Below are 23,963 nucleotides of genomic sequence, written 5' to 3' on the forward strand. Positions count from 1 at the left end.
TTAGCTAGCTACACAGTCAGCTAGATACATGATTACTGAGCCAGATAACTAGAACGATACATAGCTAGATTGCCAGATTGTTTATAGCTGGATAGGATATATAGCAAATAGCTACCTTGATAGCTAAATGTGAAAATAGCTAGATAACTATAAGATCGTGTACTGTTCCGTTCACCTGTATCCCAGTGTGGGCATGTACCTCGGATAGAAAAGACCAGGGTGGATTTGAAATAAAGACAGAAACACATATTAGACACGGCAATAACCGACGTGATGATGGTTCCGACTACGTTTAGACATTCATGGCGTTTCATGCTTACAATTAATACGCTAAGGCATCTGTGATTGATTTAGGAGATGCGGGCTATCGTGTGGGACTCGGAGCTCAGTGTATGTGTGCAACTGGGCACTTGCCTGTACACGGGATGGATTCCAGCACCTACATTCCTTAGAACAGGGAGCGATGTTTGAACTGAAACTCGTACTGCGGTGGGCAGCGGCAAAGATCTTATCTGCTCTAAGATCTTTGGGCAGCAGCACCGTTCACCCATCGGGCAGATCTGACACTCTCCCAGTGCATGGGGCGGATCAGATTCACAACTTGGGATTCGTTGAATTAAAACAAAAACACCCGCCTCATTGGTCCGAACGCAAGAGCAAAGACAAAAGCAAAGATAGGATCTTTGGACAGAAGTTGTGAGATCTACACGGAAATCCAGACAGAAAATACATTCGATGGCGAGGTGAGGCTTGCTTTGATGTTGCTGTCTATGTTTTCCCCATTTGGCCCACTCCACTTCTTGCCGCTTTCTGCCCTGTCCTAGACCAGTGGTCCGGCGGGTCACTCCTTGAGAGTGGGTGGAACCGGGATTGCGGGAGTCCACCTTTACCTTGGGCCGGAGTAAATTTTAGTTAACCCTTTCTGCTGCTGCGAATGCAGGAACTGTCCGGATTTTAACACAATCTGTCGGAATTCTGTCTGTGGCATCCGATGCAACATGTTTCGCGGTCGTTTTGTTCGCCGGCACCCGGACATACATTGCTGAGCAGTCACTGGACACCATGCGATTTGGGTCACTGGGATTTAACCCATTCTAATCCACTGTCATTTTCCATTTACACTTCCATTCCCAGTGGATCGGGTTTGTAACCCGGTTCCTACAGTTTCCCGGACGGTGTGGAGAGCGAATTCTTCAGCTCATTGCCGGGTGAACACCCTGCACGGGACTATTGTTGGTCTTCATCCCGCAAACGAGAAATCAGCCCGAAATTAGCCGACCAAAACTAAAACAACCCACAAAGAGAAACGCGTTCTCCGATTCACCAGAACACTTCATGCATGTGGTTTTAGCTGGTATCAGACGTGAACACAGAGCGAGAAGGCCGGGAACCGCGAAATATTCACGTTAATGAGAACATAAAAATAGCAGGAAGAAAATTCCTGTTCGCTTAAATTGTATCCATGTTGAAATAATCCCTCACGCAGGTCGACCCATCTGAACTGACTTCTGGAGAGCAGAGTTTTGTCACCAGTCTTTATATAATAAATAACCATAGTGAGTAACAGTGGGCAGGAGGACGACTGAGACCTTTCCATGAATGCCGCAGACAGACAATAGACAATAGGTGCAGGAGGAGGCCATTCGGCCCTTCCAGCCAGCACCGCCATTCACTGTGATTGTGGCTGATCATCCACAATCAGTACCCCGTTCCTGCCTTCTCCCCATATCCCCTGACTCCGCTATCTTTAAGAGCCCTATCTAGCTCTCTCTTGAAAGCATCCAGAGAACCGGCCTCCACCGCCCTCTGAGGCAGAGAATTCCACACTCACCACTCGCTGTGAGAAAAAGTGTTTCCTCGTCTCCGTTCTAAATGGCTTACCCCTTATTCTTAAACGGTGGCCCCTGGTTCTGGACTCCCCCAACATCGGGAACATGTTTCCTGCCTCTAGCGTGTCCAAACCCTTAACAATCTTATATGTTTCAATGAGATACCATCTCATCCTTCTAAACTCCAGAAGTTCTAAACTCACATAATTCCTACAGGTTACATTCAAAACATATCCATATTACTGTATCCCTATCAGCAGAAAGGGTTAACAGGAATTAAAAAACACTTTATTCACAGTAGATTGTCAAACCGGTTGGTCTTAGTTTCAGCAGCGAGACCGCACCCTGTTCTGAGGAATGTGAGGGTTGGAATCCATGCTGTGGACAGCTAAGATCTTTGGTGGGCAGGCAGCTGCTTGCACGTGACACTGAGCGCTACATCTCACAAAACTACAGCCGCACCTCGCAAATCAAGATTCACCAGACTAGCTGGAATGAGGTTAGATTAGCGCAGCTCAATTTTATTTCTGGTCATTTTTTCCAATCAATAGCCATCTTGCTACTATATGAATCAGTAGCGTGGGGTTATAATTCTACTTGCGCTGGTGACATACGTGTTGCTGCTGGTGTCTGTTACAACGCTATGATCCCCCCGCATTTACTCCGCATTAAGAACACGGCCCTGTGGCTGGGAAAGGACACAGGTTTACGTGGATAGGTCAGTGGCGTTTGTAGCAAAGTGGGAATATTGGAAAGTGTTTTGGGAGTCACGGTTCAATGATGATCATAGTCAGTTAATAATTTATCCAAAGTAAATGCAGATCTCACTTCATTGTTCCACTTCTGAAGCCATCCGATAATTAAACTATTTTGCCACCTCCTCACAGTAACTAAAACCTGGCAGAGGAATTAAACATGCAATTATCTTCCAGTGTTCAAGAAGGAACTGCAGATGCTGGAAGATCGAAGGTACACAAAAATGCTGGAGAACTCAGCGGGTGCAGCAGCATCTATGGAGCGAAGGAAATAGGCGACGTTTCGGCCGAAACCCTTCTTCAGACTCAGACAATCATCTTCCAGTTCTCTGAGGAGATAACGTTCAGGATAGAAAAGCGTTAGTGCGTTAAATTTGGACTTTCAGATGGTTTACCTGACGTTGTTTGAGATCAGATAGTCTATCACCTTGGGAGGACGGGTCCATTGGATCAGATATTGTGTGTGTTGGTTCACCAATTAACGTTTTCATTCGCCTTCAATTGTTGCTTAACGATTATCTTAACATTGTTAATTCCAGAACCACAGAATGATGGAACGGTTGTCATCATCATGGCTGAAGGTGGCGATTGGGGAGGTGATGCAGTGACATCTACATCAAGTCAACAGAAAGGTTTGTAGAGCCGTCTGTGAAATATAAATGTTGCCCTGACAATGGGCGTGGAGTTTGTGCAAATACTGAGGTTCACAAAAAAAGGGGAAATAGGGAAGGGGTTGAGCAGAGACAATTTACAACTGCATGGACAGCACAGTCATACGTGGGCCGATGCAGGAACTGTGTGATAAATCGCTGCAATTTGACTTGTGTTATCACAAAAGTTAAGTCAGAATATCAATGCCCAGAATCATGCGTAGAAATGGGCTTTTGGCTCACAATGGGTCTGCCAGCCGCCAATCCCTCTACACTCTTACCAACGTCTGCAGATTCGCCACAGTAAGCATTTATCAAAATGCATGACAGCATGGTTTTCTAAGAAAGAACTGCAGGTGCTGGTTTAAACCAAAGATAGACACAAAACGCTGGAGTAACGCAGCGGGACATGCAGCATCTATGGAGAGAAGGAATGGATGACGTTTTGTGTCGAGAAGAAGGGTCTCGACCCGAAGCGTCACCCGTTCCTTCTCTCCAGAGATGCTGCCTGTCCCGCTGAGTTACTCCAGCTTTTTGTTTCTATCTGTGGTTTTGTAAGAGCTCCATTCAAGACCTGACCAAGTTGCAACGAGTTGTGAATGTAACTAGACCATCAGGCAAACCAACATCCCTCCCTATCTACACTTCCCGCTGCCTTGGCAAGGTCACCATCATAATCAACGATGAGTCTCTCGCCGATCACCCCCTCTTGTCCCATCTCCCACCAGATAAGAGATATAGGTGTGAAAACACGTACCTCCAGATTCAGTGGGAGTTCCTTCCAAGCTATAATCAGGCAACTGAACCATCCACTCACCAGTTAGCGAATGGTTCCGTCCGCCTAATTGAAGACCCTTGGACTATCGTTAATCACCACTTTACTGGAATTAACTTATACTGAATGCCACTCCCATTATCTTGTCCTGTGCCTTGTAGCTCACTAGATTGTAATGCATAGTATTTTCTCCGTCTGGTTAGTACACAGCAAAAACACTTTTCATTGTATCTTGGTACACATGACAACAATAAACTAGAGTTAACCCATTTCCCAGCACTCTTTGGTTTGTTGCCCACTGCCCACTTACAATTTGAATGCTAATCAGTGTGGTAAATTGGATTAGTAAGTATGCAGATGATACCAAGATAATGAAGAGGATTTCCAAAGTCTACAGAGTGATTTAGGCCATTTGGAAGAATGGGCTGAAAGATGGCAGATGGATTTAATGCTGATAAATGTGAGGTGCTACACCTTGGCAGGACAAATAAAAATAGGACGTACATGGTAAATGGTAGGGAATTGAAGAATGCAGTTGAACAGAGGGACCTGGGAATAACCGTGCATAGTTCCTTGAAGGTGGAATCTCATATAGATAGGGTGGTAAAGAAAGCTTTCGGTATGCTAGCCTTTATAAATCAGAGCATTGAGTATAGAAGCTGGGATGTAATGTTAAAATTGTACAAGGCATTGGTGAGACCAAATCTGGAGTATGGTGTACAATTTTGGTCGCCCAATTACAGGAAGGATGTCAACAAAATAGAGAGAGTACAGAGGAGATTTACTAGAATGTTGCCTGGGTTTCAACAACTATGTTACAGAGAAAGGTTGAATAAGTTAGGTCTTTATTCTCTGGAGCGCAGAAGGTTAAGGGGGGACTTGATAGAGGTTTTTAAATGATGAGAGGGATAGACAGAGTTGATGTGGACAAACTTTTCCCTTTGAGAATAGGGAAGATTCAAACAAGAGGACATTACTTCAGAATTAAGGGACAGAGGTTTAGGGGTAACATGAGGGGGAACTTCTTTACTCAGAGAGTGGTAGCGGTGTGGAATGAGCTTCCAGTGGAAGTGGTGGAGGCTGGTTCGATGGTATCATTTAAAAATAAATTGGATAGGCATATGGATGAGAAGGGAATGGAGGGTTATGGTATGAGTGCAGTCGGGTGGGACTAAGGGAAAATAATTGTTCGGCACGGACTTGTAGGGCCGAGATGGCCTGTTTCCGTGCTGTAATTGGTATATGGTTTTCTGGTTAATCCAGGTGCTGCCAAAATAATGTGAGAGTACTGCGTCCAACACCGCCTCAGGCAGTGTGTCCCAGACTGTGGCCATCCTCTGGTGAATGATTCTTCTCGTGAGACGAGCATGTAAACCTCATAGTCGTGACCTAAATCTATGAGCATTTTGTGACCAAGCACTACAATTCAATTAACTTTGAAACCCTGTGCAAAAGGACATTTCTGGCATTCAATGTAAAATTCTAAATTGGGTGGTGCAATTCCACCTTTGACAGTATGAGATCGGAGCTGTCATTGGAGTAAGTTGTATGTGGGTAAGGGGACGTCTGAAAGGGGAAGTTTTTAAATTGTGATGGTGAGATTTCAAGATATGCATGTTGTTAGTGAAGTACAAGTGAGGAACACAGGATGATGAGAGAAATTGAGACTCTGGTTTGGGAAAAGGACATGGGTTAGGTATAGGCTGCCTGTATTAATGCTTTCCTGGTAGATGTGTGAGAGTTTGAGGAGCAAACTTTAGAACAGAATCACGAGGGTAAAAAGTGTGCACATGGTGGCACTTATAATTAAGGGGAAGCTGAATAGATTTTACACGTATATTATAGAAAAAGAGGTAGCTGGAGAGCTGGGCCTGTTGAATTTAACATCGTGGAGCAGATCTGCGGAACTTCTAGCCGTGGGCGCGGCGTGGACTTTAACATCGCGGAGCCTGGGATCCCTTGCCGTGAATCGCCAGTTTTGCAGCTCCGACCGCGGGGCCTGTGGACTCTAACATTGTGAAGCCGCAGTATCCGGTAAGAAGCGGCCGATTCAGGAACTCCAGGGAGATTGAGTGTGTTCCGATCCGTCCCGACGTCGGAGTTCCGATCCATCCCGACGAGAGGGCCTGTACATCTGTAGCGGTGACTGCAGAGGGTTCAAGGCCCTGACCATGGATGAACAAAGGTGGAAGATGACTGAACTTCACTGCCTTCCATCACAGTGAAGAATGTTGATTCCACTGTGATGGATGTTAAATTATATTGTGTACTGTGTTCTCTTTACTTGTATGGCTATACGGTCATTCAAATAGCACTTATTCGCGATTGGGTCATGTGACAATAAAGTGAACTTGAACTTGGTATGTTGACCCATTCCAAGTTGCAGGACGACAATAGAGGAGGGACTCAGCGGGGGGCCATCGAGAACAAAGGGGGACCCAGGGGAGATCGCCGAGTACAAAGGTGGGACCCAGCAGAGGGCCTCCAACAACAGGGGAGATCACCGATAACAAAAGGAGAACAATCGGAGGACGGCAAAAACAAATCTGGCCCAGTGGAGTGTGGTTGGGGGTGGGGTGGCGTTTGTGGCCGTGTTCAGCGGCAGGCCTGCATAGCCGCTGCGAGCAGCAGTTAGAACTGTTTGATTAACACAGCGACTCTTGTGTCCTGCAGAGTTGAGGTCTGCTGTATGGTTTTACCCGGTTGTGAGCAAAACAAAGCATTTCACTGAACCTCGGTACATGTGACAATAAAGTATTGTGGAATATTGAGATTGAAGGGTGATCTTATAGAGATGTATAAAATCATGAGGGGGAAATAGATAGGGTGCATGCACAGGTATTTTTCCTTGGAGTAGAAGAATCTAAAGGGCAGAGGCTTAAGGTGAGAGGGGGACCATTTAAAAGGAACCTAAGGGTTATCATCTTCACACAGGGTGGTGAGTATATGGAAGAAGCTGTCCGAGGTGATAATTGAAGCAGGTACCATAATAACATGTCATAGTTATAGGGTGATATAGCCTGGAAACAGGACCTTCTGTCCAACTTGCCCTCACGGGCCAACATGTCCCTGCTGCACTAGTCACAGCTGCCCGCGTTTGGCCCATTTCCCTCTGAACCTGTTCTTTCCATTGCCCTGTCTAACTGTTTCTTAAGCTTTGAGATAGTCCCTGCCTCGTCTACCTCCTCTGGCAGCTTGTTCCGTACACCCACCACCCTTCGTGTGAAAAAGTTACCCCTAGATTCCTATTAAATCTTTTCCCCGATAGACATTTGGACAGTGCGGTTTAGAGAGATTATGGTCAAACCGTGGACTGATGGGACTAGCTTAGATAGACAATAGGTGCAGGAGTAGGCCATTCAGCCCTTCGAGCCACCAGCGCCATTCAATGTGATCATGGCTGATCATCCACAATCAGAACACCGTTCCTGCCTTCTCCCTATTGGGCATTTTGGTGTAGGTTGGACCGAAGGGCCTGTTTTCTTACTCTGTTGTTAAGATGACCATTAACTTCCAATTGCCCTAGAAATGTCATCTCAGCTTGCTGCCAGCTATTCCAAAATTGCTCTGCAACCTGCAATTAATGGTTTTTCAGGTGGGAAATTAGGCAAAGTTTTCAAAAGACTTTTGCCAGGCACCTCATCAAAGAAAGATGGTCAAAACACAGGAACAACGACAGAAAAACAAAGTGGGATTGAGAGCAGAACATCAATGGAATGTGAAGCTGCCGAAGAGAAAAGGGAAAAATGTCAGTCCCGAGGGAGAGGAACAGGAGACGTGGATCACGGCCCTGGAACTGACCCAAGTGGCGAAATCCATCATGACCGAGATCCATCAGGCAAGGAATCATCGAGTCTCATTCAAGAGACAGGTGAGTGAAATGGGAGGGGAGTGGATGCTGCAGAATGGTGAAGACTGTAGGGACAGGGAAGAGAAGAAAACAAAGGGGTTAGAGTGAGGGTAAACGGGAGCAAGGAATAGTGGTGGAGGAGTGTTATACTGACTAGGTTCGTGACCAGTAATATTCTGCAAGGATCAGCTCTGCAATTTCTAAACATGTCCACGATTGGACAAAAAGGTCAGTGGTCGAGTTAGTAAGTTCAAACACAAAGTCAATCTTTGTAGAATTGTGGATCATGAGGAAAGCTGTCAAATGATCCACTAGAATGCACATCAGTTGGACATATGGTCTGAGAAAGTGGTTTGTTTTATCTGAGTAATGAAGGCTGAGTGGTGGTCTAATGGAAGTATAGAATATAAGGGGCAAAGATATTATCAGTCTTGTTCCCAGGGTGAGGACCCCCTGCTGTACTCACTCTATACTCATGACTGCGTAGCCGGTCATAGTGCAAACTCCATCATCAAGTTCACCAATTACACCACTGTGGTTGGACGAATCACCGATGGGGATGAGCCAGAGTATAGAAGTGAGATCTACCGACTGACCAAATGGTGCCAGCACAACAACCTGGCCCTCAACGTCAGTGAGACCAAGGAACTGATTGTGGACTTTAGTAGGGGAAGGATGCGGACCCACAATCCTGTTTATATCAATGGGACGATGGTGGAGAGAGTCAATAATTTCAAATTCCTGGCTGTGCATATATCGGAAGATCTTTCCTGGACCCAGTACACTGATGCAATTGTAAAGATGGCAAATCAATGACTCTACTTCCTGAGAAGATTATGGAGATTTGGCATGTCAAAGAGGATTTTCCAAAACTTCTACAGGTGCACGGTAGAGAGCATTCTGACTGGTTGCATCGTGGCCTGGTTCGGCAACTTGAACGTCCAGTCCATCAACGGCTTTGACCTCCCCACCGTCGAAGGGATCTATTGTAGTCGCTGCCTCAAAAAGGCAGCCAACATCATCAAGGACCCACACCATCCTGGCCACACACTTATCTCACCACTGCCATTAGGAAGAAGGTACAGGAGCCTGAAGACTGCAATGTCCAGGTTCAGGAACAACTTCTTCCCCACAGCCATCAGGTTATTGAACGCAACTAATAAGCTATGAGCTCTGAACTGTAAATGACTATTATTATTTGTTTATTTCCACTATATCTGTTATTTATTGAACTTTTTCTTTTTTCCCCTGTTATATACAATGTTTATATATTCACATATTCTGTTGTGCTGCAGCAAGTAAGAATTTCATTGTCCCGTCCGGGACATATGACAATAAAACACTCTGAATCCTGACTCTCTTACTGGAGAGAGGAATGTTTAAGAGGAACAGGTTTTTACGCAGACTTTGGTCAGTTCCTGGAGCGTCCTGCCTGACGAGGTGGTGGAAATGTTGTTTGGACTGACACATAACTGACACAGTCAGGGAACAGTTCGTGCGAAGGTCGTTGGGATTAGTTCAAATTGGCATGATATTGTTGATGCAGATATGGGGCATCGATGGGCCAGTTCCCGTGCTTCACTATTCTATGTTCTATGTATCATCTCCACGTTTGGCTTCATTAATCCAAATCATAAAGTCAGATGCTCGTACAGCAAGGAACCAGGCTCTTCGGCCCAATATGCCCCATCTGTGCTGGTCCCATCTGCCTACATGTGCTCCATACCCTTTGAAACCTTTCTGATCCAAGCAAATGTGCAAATATATTTTAAAAGTTATGGTATCATCTGCCCCAACTACCTGAAGAAGGGTTTCGGCCCGAAACGTTTCCTATTTCCTTCGCTCCACAGATGCTGCTGCACCCGCTGAGTTTCTCCAGCTTTTTCTGTGTACCTTCGATTTTCCAGCATCTGCAGTTCCCTCTTGAACACTACCTCCTCCGGTAGCTCGTTCCATATGTCCAACACGCTCTGCGTGAAAATGTTCTCTCCCACATTCCTAAATCTTTCTCCTCCAACCTTAAATCTATTTTCTCTGTTTCTTCATTCCCCTACTCTGGGTCGAAGACACTATCCACTCCCATCACAAACTTATCCACCTCAATAAGATCATCCCTCGTCGTCCTGCTCTCCAAAGAATAAAGCCTTGGCATAGAAACATAGAAACATAGAAAATAGGCGCAGGAGTGGGCCATTCGGCCCTTCGAGCCTGCACCACCATTCAATATGATCATGGCTGATCATCCAACTCAGTATCCTGTACCTGCCTTCTCTCCATACCCCCTGATCCCTTTAGCCACAAGGGCCACATCTAACTCCCTCTTAAATATAGCCGATGAACTGGCCTCAACTACCTTCTGTGGCAGAGAATTCCAGAGATTCACCACTCTCTGTGTGAAAAATGTTTTCCTCATCTCGGTCCAAAAAGATTTCCCCCTTATCCTTAAACTGTGACCCCTTGTTCTGGACTTCCCCAACATCGGGAACAATCTTCCTGCATCTAGCCTGTCCAACCCCTTAAGAATTTTGTAAGTTTCTCTAAGATCCCCCCTCAATCTTCTAAATTCTAGTGAGTACAAACCGAGTCTATCCAGTCTTTCTTCATATGAAAGTCCTGACATCCCAGGAATCAGTCTGGTGAACCTTCTCTGTACCTTCTGGTGAACCTTCTCTGTACTATGGCAAGAATGTCTTTCCTCAGATTAGGAGACCAAAACTGTATGCAATACTCCAGGTGTGGTCTCACCAAGACCCTGTACAACCCTGTCATTCACTGAGGTCCTGTCCTGTTTTGAACTCCCAAAATGCAACACCTTGAGCTTAAACTCCATTCAACATTCCTCAGCCCAATGGATGAAGACCCCTTTGCATCATTTGATGCCATCGTACTAATCATTCATTGTGTTCTCATCCAAATCTTTGATTTAAACTACAAACAGCAATGGGGTAGCAACGATCCCTGGGAAACACCGCTAGTCACAGTCCTGCAGTCTGTAAAACAAACTTCCACCCTCACCCTCTGCTTCCTTTCACGATGAATTCTCTATCCAGTCAGCTAGCTCTCCCTGGATCACTTGTAATGAAACCTTCCAAAGCAGCCTATCATGCGGAACATTACCAAATACCCTGAGGTCTATATAAGTAAAGTCTACGGCTTTTCCCTTATCAATCTATTATGTTACTTCAGAAAATTCAATCAGATTTGTGAGACATGATCTCCGACGTACTATGCGAACTATCCGTAATCAGCCCTTCTCCATCCCTTAGACACATAGAAACATTGAAAATAGGTGTAGGAGGAGGCCATTCGGCCCTTCGAGCCAGCACCGCCATTCATTGTGATCATTGCTGATCGTCCCCAATCATAACCCGTGCCGGCCTTCTCCCCATATCCCTTGACTCCACTAGCCCCTAGAGCTCTATCTAACTCTCTCTTAAATCCATCCAGTGGCAGGGAATTCCACAAATTCACAACTCTGGGTGAAAAGGTTTTTTCTCACCTCAGTCTTAAATGACCTCCCTTTTATTCTAAGACTGTGGCCCCTGGTTCTGGACTCACCCAACATTGGGAACATTTTTCCTGCATCTTGCTTGTCTAATCCTTTTATAATTTTATATGTTTCTATAAGATCACCCCCTCATCCTTCTAAACTCCAGTGAATACAAGCCTAGTCTTTTCAATCTTTCCTCATATGACAGTCCCGCCATCCCAGGGCTCAATCTCGTGAACCTACCCTGCACTGCCTCAATCACAAGGATGTCCTTCCTCAAATTAGGAGATCAAAACTGTACACAATACTTCAGATGTGGTCTTACCAGAGCCCTATACAACTGCAGAAGAACCTCTTTACTCCTATACTGAAATCCTCTTGTTATGAAGGTCAACATTCCATTAGCTTTCTTCACTGCCTGCTGCACTTGCACGCCAACTTTTAGTGACTGGTGTACAACCAAGGTCTCGCTGCACCTCCACCTTACCTAACCTAACCCCATTGAGATAATATTCTGCCCCCTTGTTTTTGCCGCCAAAGTGGATAACCTCACATTTATCTATATTATACTGCATCTGCCTACTCACTCAACCTGTCCAGGTCACCCTGCAACCCCCTAACATCCTCTTCACAGTTCACACTGCCATCCAGCTTTGTGTCATCCGCAAACTTGCTAGTGTTGCACCTAATTCCCTCTTCCAAATCATTAATATATATGGTAAACAGTTGCTGCCCCAACACCGAGCCTTGCGGCACTCCACTCGCCACTGCCTGCCATTCTGAAAAGGGCCCGTTCACTCCTACTCTTTGCTTCCGGTCTGCTAACCAATTTTCTATGCATGTCAACACCCTACCCCCAATACCATGTGCTCTAATTTTAGTCACCAGTCTCCCGTGCGGGACCTTATCAAGGGCTTTCTGAAAGTCTAGATACACTACATCCACTGGCACCCCTTCATCCATTTTACTTGTCACATCCTCAAAAATTCCAGAAGAATAGCCAAGCATGATTTCCCTTTCATAAATGCATGTTGACTTGGACTAATCCTTTTACTGCTATCCAAATGCCCCATTATTACCTCTTTAATAATTGACTCCAGCATCTTTCCCACCACCGGTCAGTCTAACTGGTCTGTAATTCCCCGTTTTCTCTCTCGCTCCTTTCTTGAAAAGTGGGATAACATTAGCTATCCTCAAATCCACAGGAACTGAATCTATTGAATATTGGAAAATGATCACCAATGCGTCCACTATTTCTAGAGCCACTACCATGAGGACCCTGGGATGCAGACCATCAGGCCCAGGGGATTTATCATCCATCAGTCCCATTAGCCTACCCAATACTATTTCTCGCCTTATGAAATTTTCTTTCAGTTCCCCTACCCCCTTAGATCTTCTATCCTCCAGTACATCTGGGAGAATGTTTGTGTCTTCCTTAGTGAAGACAGATCTGAAGTACGTGTTCAACTCTTCTGCCATTTCCTTGTTACCCATAATAATTTCAACCATGTCTGCCTTCAAGGGACCCAAATTTGACTTTACTATTCTTTTCCTCTTAACATATCTAAAGAAGCTTTTACTGTCCTTCTTTATATTCCTGGCCAGCTTCCCCTCGTACTTCATCTTTTCAGCCCGTATTGCCCATTTTGTTTCCTTCTGTTGTCCTATGAAAGTTTCCCAATCCTCTGGCTTCCGGCTACTCTTTGCTGTGTTATACATTTTTCTTTTAGTTTTATTCTAATATATCCCTTAATATATCCCATTATAGATATATCGTTCCCCTTAATATTCTCCAGTCATTTGCCTACCACAGAAGTTAGGTCTCTGGTCTATGCCTTGTAGATCCTCTTAAATGCAGGACCTGATGGACAACCACATCCATTCATCCTGATCTTTGAGCATGACCACCTCGCTGTACCTTTAAATCGTGCCCCCTCTCCTTAGAGTCCTTGCCGAAGACTCACACTTGCCCTCTACACAGCACATTACCTCAACACAGCCACTACACAACACCTCCCAACAGGCTGCATCTTGCTGTTTTATTAGTTGCTCAATCAGCCAGGTTCGATGCTTCAAATAATCCGCACCATATATTCAAGTGCCCTGCTAAATTGTGAAGTCTTTTTTGTCCACGTCATTAATATAGGCTGTAAACCTGGGAGACCCAGCACTGGCCTTTGCAGCATCGGTCTAGTTAGTGACCCATTTATCCAAGTGAATGGGCTGCCAGGCAAGTGGCCAGTGTTATCCTGGATGGTGTCGGAGCTGCAACATCTCTTGACGTGTCCCTTGTGGTCCATGGGGAATGGTTTGAATGTGAAGAAACGAGTCGCTCAGTGCAAGATTTCAATACTGTTATACCACCAGGCCACAGGATGGAAATGGCTGATTCAGTTTAGTTTCTGGTTCAATGTTGACATTCCACACCCCTCCCTCCTCCCCCCATAACCTGCCCGCTCCCACCCCCAACACCGGGAGATTGATCGTGGTGGACAGTGGTTCACGGTTCACTTGGTAATCTTTTCATAGAAACATAGAAACTAGGTGCAGGAGTAGGCCATTCGGCCCTTCAAGCCTGCACCGCCATTCAATATGACCATGGCTGATCATCCAACTCAGTATCCTGTACCTGCCTTCTCTCCGTACCCCCTGATCCCTTTAGCCACAAGGGCCACATCTAACTCCCTCTTAAATATAGCCAATGATCTGGCCTCAACTACCTTCTGTGGCAGAGAATTCCAGAGATTCACCACTCTCTGTGTGAAAAATATTTTTCTCATCTCGGTTCTAAAAGATTTCCCTCTTATCCTTAAACTGTGATCCCTTGTTCTGGATTTCCCCAACCGGGACCAATCTTCCTGCATCTAGCCTGTCCAACCCCTTAAGAATTTTGTAAGTTTCTATAAGATCCCCCCTCAATCTTCTAAATTCTAGCGAGTACAAGCCGAGTCTATCCTGTCTTTCTTCATATGAAAGTCCTGACATCCCAGGAATCAGTCTGGTGAACCTTCTCTGTACTCTATGGCAAGAATGTCTTTCCTCAGATTAGGAGAGCAAAACTGTATGCAATACTCCAGGTGTGGTCTCACCACGACCCTGTACATCTGCAGTAGAACCTCCCTGCTCCTATACCCAAATCCATTTGCTATGAATGCTAACATACCATTCGCTTTCTTCACTGCCTGCTGCACCTGCATGCCTACTTTCAATGACTAGTGTACCATGACACCCAGGTCTCATTGCATCTCCCCTTTTCCTAATCGGCCACCATTCAGATAATAGTCCTGAATATCCTGTTTTTGCCACCAAAGTGGATAACCTCACATTTATCCACATTACACCGCATCTGCCATGCATCTACCCACTCACCCAGCCTATCCAAGTCACCTTGCAGCCTCCTAGCATCCTCCTCACAGCTAACACTGCCCCTCAGCATCGTGTCATCTGCAAACTTGGAGATGTTGCATTCAATTCCCTAGTCCAAATCATTAATATATATTGTAAATTGCTGGGGGGCATTCTGAAAAGGACCCGTTTACTCCTACTCTTTGCTTCCTGTCTGCCAGCCAGTTCTCTATCCACATCAAAACTGAACCCCTAATACTGTGTGCTATAAGTTTGTATACTAATTTCCTTCTTGTCTTTATCATTGTCTAATCCCACTATTATTATTCGGTTTACAGCAGAACGGCAGAATATGGTAACACCTATCCACACCACGGCTGAAGTTGGAAACAGGACTGCGGCTCCAGTGACCTCAACAACAAGGACAGACACAGGTGTGTTGCAGAATTCTTCATGATATAAATGTTGTCTTGATATCTGGTTTGCGTCTAATGCACAGTCCACAGGTCAGAAGGATAGGGGAATAAGGAAGGGACTGAGAACGAGAGGATGTTAACATCTGCAGGCAGTAGTTGAAAGGACAGAGGGAGTGATCGTAGAGGCGATTAATCATTCTCATTGAAGATTCAGATGTGCATCAATGCAGTGACTGGGGAGAGGCTTTCTGAGAAAGTGAAGAGTATAAGATGGTGCATGAATCGTGGCGACTCTTGTGTTTGGACTCTGTGTAGTCTGCACTGTTGGAGTTATTATGGCCCAAGTTGTGCCTCAGAGTCATAGAGGCACATGGCGTGGAACACGGCTCTTCAGCCCACCTTGTACACGTCACACAACATGGCCGATCTACTGTAGTCCCACAAGCCTGCGTAAGGCTCATGTCCCTCTAAACCTATCCTATCCATGTACTGATTTAACCATAAAATCCCCGACCCCACCCGAAACCTATGTCATTTGTTTCTTGATTCTCCTCCTCTGGGTAAAATACTGTGCATGTATCTATTTTATATACAATACAGAGTGTATCTCTTCCTCTCCTGATCCTGGTGTACAGGAGGATCACTGAATGTGTACACTTGACAAAGTATCATTGAAGCCAGGGAGCATGAGGCCACAGAGAGTGGAGCGATGGTGATGGGTGGGACACACTTGGTTGAAGGAGAGCATTTGCAAGGCGTTTCCAGTATCCATGAGTAAACTGGTGGTTCACGCATGTGGAAGATAATCCGAGGGAGATTAGCTGGATTCAACTACAGTGTTGCCTCAGGTGATAAGTGCATTTGCACCTCTTCATCAGTGCATTTGTCTACTGTGTTTTTGCTGTGATTTGTTCTCTGTCTGAACACCGGCTACGGAGATGATCACAGTCACCCAGTGCCCACCCTTCCCGCGTCACACACTGTCCCATCCCCCTGGGTCACACACTGTCCCATCCCCCTGGGTCACGCACTATCCCATCCCTTGGGGCCCATGCTCCCTGGGTCACACCATCACATGCTCCCTGGGTCACATTGTCACATACTCCCCAGGTCACACACTGTCCCATCCCCCTGGGTCACACACTGTCCCATCCCCCTGGGGCCCATGCTCCCTGGGTCACACCATCACATGCTCCCTGGGACAGATGCTATCCAACCCTCCCCTGCCCACACGCTGCTTCAGCCTCCCCGATCCTTCAGGCCGATGTAGGGGGCAACCGTAAGTTGGCAGAGAGGAGTGGCAACATAAAGCCTGGCAAGTGAGATGGATATTATTGAGGAGGTTATTTTTGATAGGTAGGTGGTTGAACAAAGGCTAAAATGAAAAATCAAGGTGTTAGGCAGAAGAATTGACTGTTGGAGATTGTGAAAATAAGGAAAGGCATATAGAAGGCAGGAAATGGGGAGGGGAGAAATTGGTGCTAGACAGTGGAGAGAGTGGGGGGGATAAAGCGGGTGTGTGGTTTGGATTGTTACTTAAAATTGGAGAATTCAATGTTCATACCATTGGATTGTAGGCTACCAAGCTGAATTTGAGTTGCTGTTCCTCCGGTGAGCATCTGTCCATGGACAGAGAGGTTGCTATGGAAATGGGAAGAGAGTTACAATGGTTGGCAATTGGCGAGACAAAGCATAGACCTGGCGATGTTTTGCCGAACACTTGCTTTATCCACCAAGACCTGCTGGATATTCCGGTTACTAACTATTTTTACTCCTCGCGCTGATTTCTCCCTTCCCCCTCCCTTTTCACATACATTAATTCATCTCGCTTCACAATTTGCAACTCTTCACTCCTTTTGCTTCATACCTGTCTTTTCATCTCTGGTTTTTGTCCAATTATCAGCCTATCAGAAACTCCCCTCACCTGTATCCAGTTTACCTACCAGGCTTTGACCTGTCCCTCCTCTTGTCCACATTTCTCCCCACTCACCCCCACCACATTCTGCCTGAAGAAAGGGCCAGACTTGAAATGTCACAGAAACATACAAACATAGAAAATAGGTGCAGGAGGAGGCCAATCGACCCTTCGAGCCAGCACCGCCATTCATTGTGATCATGACTGACCGTCCCCAATCAATAACCCGTGCCTGCCTTCTCCCCATATCCCTGCCTTCGCCACATATGTCACCTATCCATATTCTCCAGAGATGATGGTTGACCCACTGAGTTGCTCCAGCACATTGTATTATTCCGAGATTCTGTTTTGATCATTCTAATAGGGGGCAGGAACAGTCAGGGTGAGGGTTGCTGTTGTAGCTGGAGCCAAGGTGACTGATTCAGATGGTGTTTATCTTCTCTCTTTGAATACACAGATCTAACGCCTACATTCTCTGAGTTCCTGACACAGTGGAACGACGACCAATTGTTCCAGCTGACAAAATTCTATCGGGAGAGACTGAAGCAGGCGATTGAAGAAGGGGTTGAAAGTCTCGGCTTCATGATGAGATGGCAGGGATATTTCAGTGAACAGGAACACGGGGTAAGTGGAAGGATCACGGTGACTTATGTTTCCTGTCACAGAACTGACGTCATCGAGGGGGGAAGAGTGACCAATGCCAGTCCCACTCACCTCACACTCCCTGGGTTGAACAGCGCAATGGAGGCACTGATCTTTGATCAGTTTGTGTCCTGTAGATCTGGTGTCAGGAATACAACCTGACTGCAGGTAGATGGGACTATTGTTATATGGGACTAGGGGAAAATAAATGTTCGGCACAGGACTTGTAGGGCCGAGATGGCCTGTTTCTGTGCTGCAATTGTTATATGGTTAACCTGTGACCTGGGGATTTCTGAGAATTGTCCATTCTGATCCAGCTGTTCTTCCTACACATGCATCTTAGCACAACAGTCAGGGGGCAGTAAACTTGTAAACCAGAATCAAAAACGATAATACTTCTCAAGTGGCATCAGTTTCATTGGTCACATTTAGTTCAGTTCATAAATCCACCGAGCACATTGGGCATAAGCACAAGGAACTGCAGATGCTGGTTTACAAAAAAAACACACAATGTGCTGCACAAAATAACTCTGTACAAAAAGTACATTTACTAAAATCTACAATATAAATAAAAGTCAGTTATTTACACATCTGTGGGAAGAGAAGCCGAGTTAATGTGGAGTGAAAGGAGGGGATGAGCTGCAGGGAATGTGCAAGAGAGGGATATCTGTGATGGGGCAAAACTGGGATAGGTATAGAAATAACAAAGTTATCTGGTCAATGAGTGAATGCGGGCTTACAGAGGGTAAAAATATAGATGAAAGAACATAATTGCTTCAAAACGCAGAGCAGGTTGGACTGGACGCATCCATTCCCAGTGGGATGCAGTCCACTGTGCGTGTGTGGACGTGGTGTCGAAGGACGAGAAGCCGAAGCAAAGAAGTCAAAGCCAAATAGCCGAATGGAATAAAAGTCGAAACGCCAACGAACCAAGAGGGCGGGATGATGAAAAGCCAACTAACCGAAAGGCTGCGTCGCCTAAAAGCCAACTAACCGAATGGCCGCTCTGCCGAAACGTCAAAAAATAGGTTTGTGTGGGAAAGTGACCCCTACCCTCCCGTCTCCACCAGTCAGTGATGCGATGGACTCGGGGGTCTGGAACAATCGTTGACAAGTCCCGCCCCCTGGCGATCTCATGTCCGTTATTTGACTTTTCGACAGAGCGGGTTTCGGTTAGTTGGTTTATAGGCGACGCAGCCTTTCGGCTAGTTGGCATTTCGACACAGCGGCCATTCGGTGAGTTTGCTTTTAGGCAACGCATCCTTTTGGTTAGTTGGCTTCTAGTCACCCGCCCTCTCAGTTCGTTGCCGTTTCGGCTTTGTTTCCCGCTATTTGGCTTCCACTTCTTTGCTTCGGCTTCTCGTCCTTCAACGCCAGGTCCGGTACCGTCCATGTGAGGCCAAAAGGAATTGGATACATTTCACATCAATTTCAACACAGCCATCATTGGCCTGAATGGCCTGTTCCCGTGCTGTACTCTACTGTGTTCTCGGACACTCGGTCCAAGAGAGTTCAAGAGAGTTTATTGTCATGTGTCCCTGATAGAACAATGAAATTCTTGCTTTGCTTCAGCACACCAGAACATAGTAGGCACGAATACAGAACACATCTGTGTGTCCATATACCATTGCATAAATATATACACACATGAATAAATAAACGGATAAAGTGCAAATAAACAGATTATGGGCTATTAATGTTCAGAGTTTATCCGAGCCAGGTTTAATAGCCTGATGGCTGTGGGGAAGTAGCTATTCCTGAACCTGGTCGTTGGAGTCTTCAGGCTCCTGTACCTTCTACCTGAAGGTAGTGGGGAGATGAGTGTGTGGCCAGGATGGTGTGAATCTTTGATGATACTGCCAGCCTTTTTCAGGCAGCAACTGTCATAGATGCCCTCGATGGACGGGAGGTCAGAGCCGATGATGGACTGGGCAGTGTTTACTACTTTTTGTAGTCTTTTCCGCTCCAGGGCGCTCAAGTTTCCGAACCAAGCCACGATGCAACCGGTCAGCATGCTCTCGACTGTGCACCTGTAGAAGTTAGAGAGATTCCTCCTTGACAAACCGACTCTCCGTAGTCTTCTCAGGAAGTAGAGGCGCTGATGTGCTTTCTTTATGCGAGTTTCACACTGTCAGGCTCTGGGAGTACACAGTTTGTCAGCACAGTGTCATGGGTGTATGAACAAGCAATCCAATGCCTGCCACCACGCTCAAAACTTCCCGACAGATGGCGCAATGTGCTAAGTGTTCGGCTGGCAACCGGAAGGTAGCCGGTTCGAATCCCGCTTGGAGTGCATACTGTCGTTGTGTCCTTGGGCAAGACACTTCACCCACCTTTGCCTGTGTGTGAATGTGTGTGAGTGATTGGTGGTGGTCGGAGGGGCCGTAGGCGCAGATTGGCAGCCACGCTTCTGTCAGTCTGCCCCAGGACAGCTGTGGCTACAAAAGTAGCTTACCACCACCGAGTGTGACTGAGGAATGAATGAATAATGCGATGTAAAGCGCCTTGAGTATTAAAAAGGCGCTATATAAATCCCATCCATTATTATTATTATTATCACTGAACAGCATTGTCTCAGTCACTTCTCAATATATTCATTGTTGTTCTTCACAGGGTGTCGCTGAGCTTGTGGTAAAGGGAAACCGGAGAGACAGTTCCACACTCTTCCTCAGTCTGTTGATGGGGAAAGGCAACCGTGCTCGGCGGGTGATGTGGGAGTCCTTTGTGAAAATGCAGAATGAATTACCAAAGCTGGACAAAATACTGAAAGAAATCCAGGAGCTTGGTACGGTAAATCAACAACTGAACTGAATATCACATTGAAACGCTGGAGTTAACAATGTTATTCAAGTCTGGTTTAATGAATGCTCGTTGATTTGAACAGGTCCTGATCCACAAGAATACATGAACATCATCAGAGGTTTATCTGAATTACCCTCTCATATGGAAGGTGAGTGTTGAAATGTATAGTTCACACCAATGACTTGTTAGAATTGATGTAATACTGAAACTGTATGTGCAGAGCTTTGCAGAATCGGAAATCAGAAGATCAAAGGTTGAATTATTGGCACTGACACGGGAATTCACTATGGATTCTAATTATCTATTATCTAAATGGTGGCCGACTAGGAAAAGGGGAGATGCAGCGAGACCTGGGTGTCATGGTACACCAGTCATTGAAAGTGGGCATGCAGGTGCAGCAGGCAGTGAAGAAAGCGAATGGTATGTTAGCTTTCATAGCAAAAGGATTTGAGTATAGGAGCAGGGAGGTTCTACTGCAGTTGTACAGGGTCTTGGTGAGACCACACCTGGAGTATTGCGTACAGTTTTGGTCTCCAAATCTGAGGAAGGACATTATTGCCATAGAGGGAGTGCAGAGAAGGTTCACCAGACTGATTCCTGGGATGTCAGGACTGTCTTATGAAGAAAGACTGGATAGACTTGGTTTATACTCTCTAGAATTTAGGAGATTGAGAGGGGATCTTATAGAAACTTACAACATTCTTAAGGGGTTGGACAGGCTAGATGCAGGAAGATGGCTCCCGATGTTGGGGAAGTCCAGGACAAGGGGTCACAGCTTAAGGATAAGGGGGAAATCCTTTAAAACCGAGATGAGAAGAACTTTTTTCACACAGAGAGTGGTGAATCTCTGGAACTCCCTGCCACAGAGGGTAGTCGAGGCCAGTTCATTGGCTATATTTAAGAGGGAGTTAGATGTGGCCCTTGTGGTTAAGGGGATCAGAGGGTATGGAGAGAAGGCAGGTACGGGATACTGAGTTGGATGATCAGCCATGATCATATTGAATGGCGGTGCAGGCTCGAAGGGCCGAATGGCCTACTCCTGCACCTAATTTCTATGTTTCTATGTTTCTATGATTGCTCCTTCATCAGTTTAAATTTAGCTAATTAATTAATTAATTAATTTTAATTCAGGTTTAATTTAGCTTAGTTTAGTTTATTGTCACTAGAACCGAAGTGCAGCAAAAAGCTTTAGTTGCATTCTGCCATGACAGCAGAAAGGCAATATGTGATTATAATCGAGCCATTTACACTGTAAAGAAGGTAAACAAAATTGCTAGAGAAACTCAGCGGGTGCGGCAGCATCTATGTAGTGAAGGAAATAGGTAACGTTTTGGGTTGAAACCCTTCTTCAGACTGATGCAGGGTGGAGGGGCGGGAAGAAGAAAGGAAGAGGAGGAGCCAAAGGGCTGAGGGAGAGCTGAGAGGGGAGGAGACAGCGAGGGCTACCGGAAATTGGAGAAGTCAATGTTCAGGCTGCTGGGGTGCAGCCTGCCCAAGCGGAATACGAGGTGCCGCTCCTCCAGTTTCCGGTGGTGCTCACTCTGGCCATGGAGGAGGCCCAAGACAGAAAGGTCTGATTTGGACCTTCGATTCTCCAGCATCTGCAGTTTCTTCTTGTACACTGTAAAGATACATGATAAGGGAATAATGTTTAGTGCCAGGTAAAACGAGGAAGGTCCGATCAAGGATAGTCCGAGGGTAACCAAAGAGGCAGATAGTAGTTCACAGATCAATTGATCTCTGACGTACACTGGAACCTTTACACTGCCATCATTTCAGCTTCTCCAGGAGTTAATTGTACAAGACTTTGCAATGTATCAGATCTGTGAAATCCAGTACTCTCCCGGGGAGACTGTGCGTGCAGTAATGCCCCACATACTCCTGGATGGGCCCTGACACACTGTTTAACCCCACACACTCCTTGACAGGGTCTTGACACACTGAAAATATGTAGATTCTTAGAACATTCCTGAAAGTCCACAATGTCTATCGTCTTGAATCACGAGGTTCGCTCCACCACAGTGAACATAAACCTGAATGAATCTGATCTGTTTCTCTCTCCCCTGCGTCTGGACAAGGCAAGAACAGCGTTTCTCTGGTCTTCACTGTCTACCCGACAATCCTCCTCACTCAACTGATGATCTCTCCCTCCTCCCCCTCCCCCTCCCCCTCCCCCTCCCCCTCCCCCTCCCCCTCTCCCTCTCCCTCTCCCTCTCCCTCTCCCTCTCCCTCTCCCTCTCCCTCTCCCTCTCCCTCTCCCTCTCCCTCTCCCTCTCCCCCTCCCTCTCCCTCTCCCTCTCCCTCTCCCTCTCCCTCTCCCTCTCCCTCTCCCTTTCTCTCCCTTCCTTCCCACACTGATTCCCCCTTCCCCACATGTGCTGCCTGTGCTGCTGGGTATTTCCATCGAGGTGCCCCACTTACAGAAGACCCAATGCCCTTTACCCTGTCTGTGCCCAGCAGATCAACACTGGGTTCTTCAAAGTCTGTCTTCAAACCCAAAGGAAACACTGTGTTTGTCATGGGAGAATCAACTATAGGACACGGAGGGACCAGTGAACTGTCTTGGTTCTTGGTTTCTTGGTCCTCCAAAATATTCCAAATGGAATTGAAACTTAAGCTGTCCTTTCACAGTGCAGTTAATATCACAATCTACTTGGCTGGTGATTTTCTCAGCCATGGCTCGCTGTCATTTCGCACGTCTGTAACCAGGTTTTACCTCACTCCATTGAAATCCGTCAATTTAATTGAAGGGCATTGAACTTATTCTTGTCATCATGAATGTTGAGTTTTGAGTTGAGCTATCTAACATTGTGTCCATTATCTGCCTGTTCCCGTGCAAGATGTTCAACAGAAACACAAGGAGACTCTGCGAGCACAGACTGAAACACTGAGAGTGAACACCATCCTGATGAAGGAGAAGGTTAAGGTTTTCCAGTTGCTTGATCGATACGCTGAGCTCACAATCATCTCCACTGTTCGAGATCGGACACTGGTGGAACATGAGCTGCTGGCAAGAGGTCGGGACCATGAAGAGTGGAGAGAGAAATGTCTCCGGGAAAAACTGGAAAAAATCAGGACAGATCAATTGTTCTACAGCAGCTTTACCCGGAATAAATCCGGATCTGGGAGTTCAGCAACAGTGGCCGGAGACCCGGGGATCGGAAAAACAACAATGGTGCAAAAGATTGTTCATGACTGGGCCACGGGGAAAATATACCAAAACTTCCAGTTTGTCTTCAGTTTCAAATTCCGGGATTTAAACACTATTAACTGCAGAGTAACCCCGAGGGAACTGATTCTGGATCAGTATCCTTACTTTGGGAATATCCTGGGAGAGGTCTGGAAGAACCCAGAGGGATTGCTGTTTATATTCGATGGTCTGGATGAATTCAAGTGCAGAATCGATTTTGCTGACAGTCGGAGAGACACAGAGCCTAAGCACCAGTGCCCAGATCCAGAGTGGTGGTGTGAAGTGTCTGACATTGTGTACAGTT

The 23,963-nt window shown here is 46.1% G+C and overlaps 1 protein-coding gene across 1 annotated transcript; it reads left to right on the forward strand.

Moving 5' to 3' along the window:
• The first annotated feature begins 645 nt into the window (after nucleotides 1–645).
• LOC116983530 lies at nucleotides 646–23,583 on the forward strand. Its single transcript, XM_033037338.1, has 9 exons — nucleotides 646–743; nucleotides 3,124–3,216; nucleotides 7,605–7,880; nucleotides 15,033–15,128; nucleotides 17,483–17,649; nucleotides 20,281–20,452; nucleotides 20,552–20,617; nucleotides 23,310–23,341; nucleotides 23,566–23,583. The coding sequence occupies exons 2-9, from the start codon at nucleotides 3,156–3,158 to the stop codon at nucleotides 23,581–23,583; spliced, it is 888 nt and encodes a 295-aa protein (XP_032893229.1). The 5' UTR covers nucleotides 646–743; nucleotides 3,124–3,155.
• Nucleotides 23,584–23,963: the final 380 nt, after the last annotated feature.

The sequence above is a fragment of the Amblyraja radiata genome, chromosome 18 (genome assembly GCF_010909765.2).
Source record: "Amblyraja radiata isolate CabotCenter1 chromosome 18, sAmbRad1.1.pri, whole genome shotgun sequence".
Taxonomy (NCBI): Eukaryota; Metazoa; Chordata; class Chondrichthyes; order Rajiformes; family Rajidae; genus Amblyraja; species Amblyraja radiata.

Coding starts and splice junctions, on each gene's coding strand:
- LOC116983530 (XM_033037338.1), top strand. CDS start 3,156: ATGGCTGAAGGTGGCGATTGGGGAGGTGATGCAGTGACATCTACATCA. Junction 7,881..15,032: donor GAGTCTCATTCAAGAGACAG/GTGAGTGAAATG, acceptor TTCGGTTTACAG/CAGAACGGCAGAATATGGTA. Junction 17,650..20,280: donor TCAGTGAACAGGAACACGGG/GTAAGTGGAAGG, acceptor TGTTCTTCACAG/GGTGTCGCTGAGCTTGTGGT.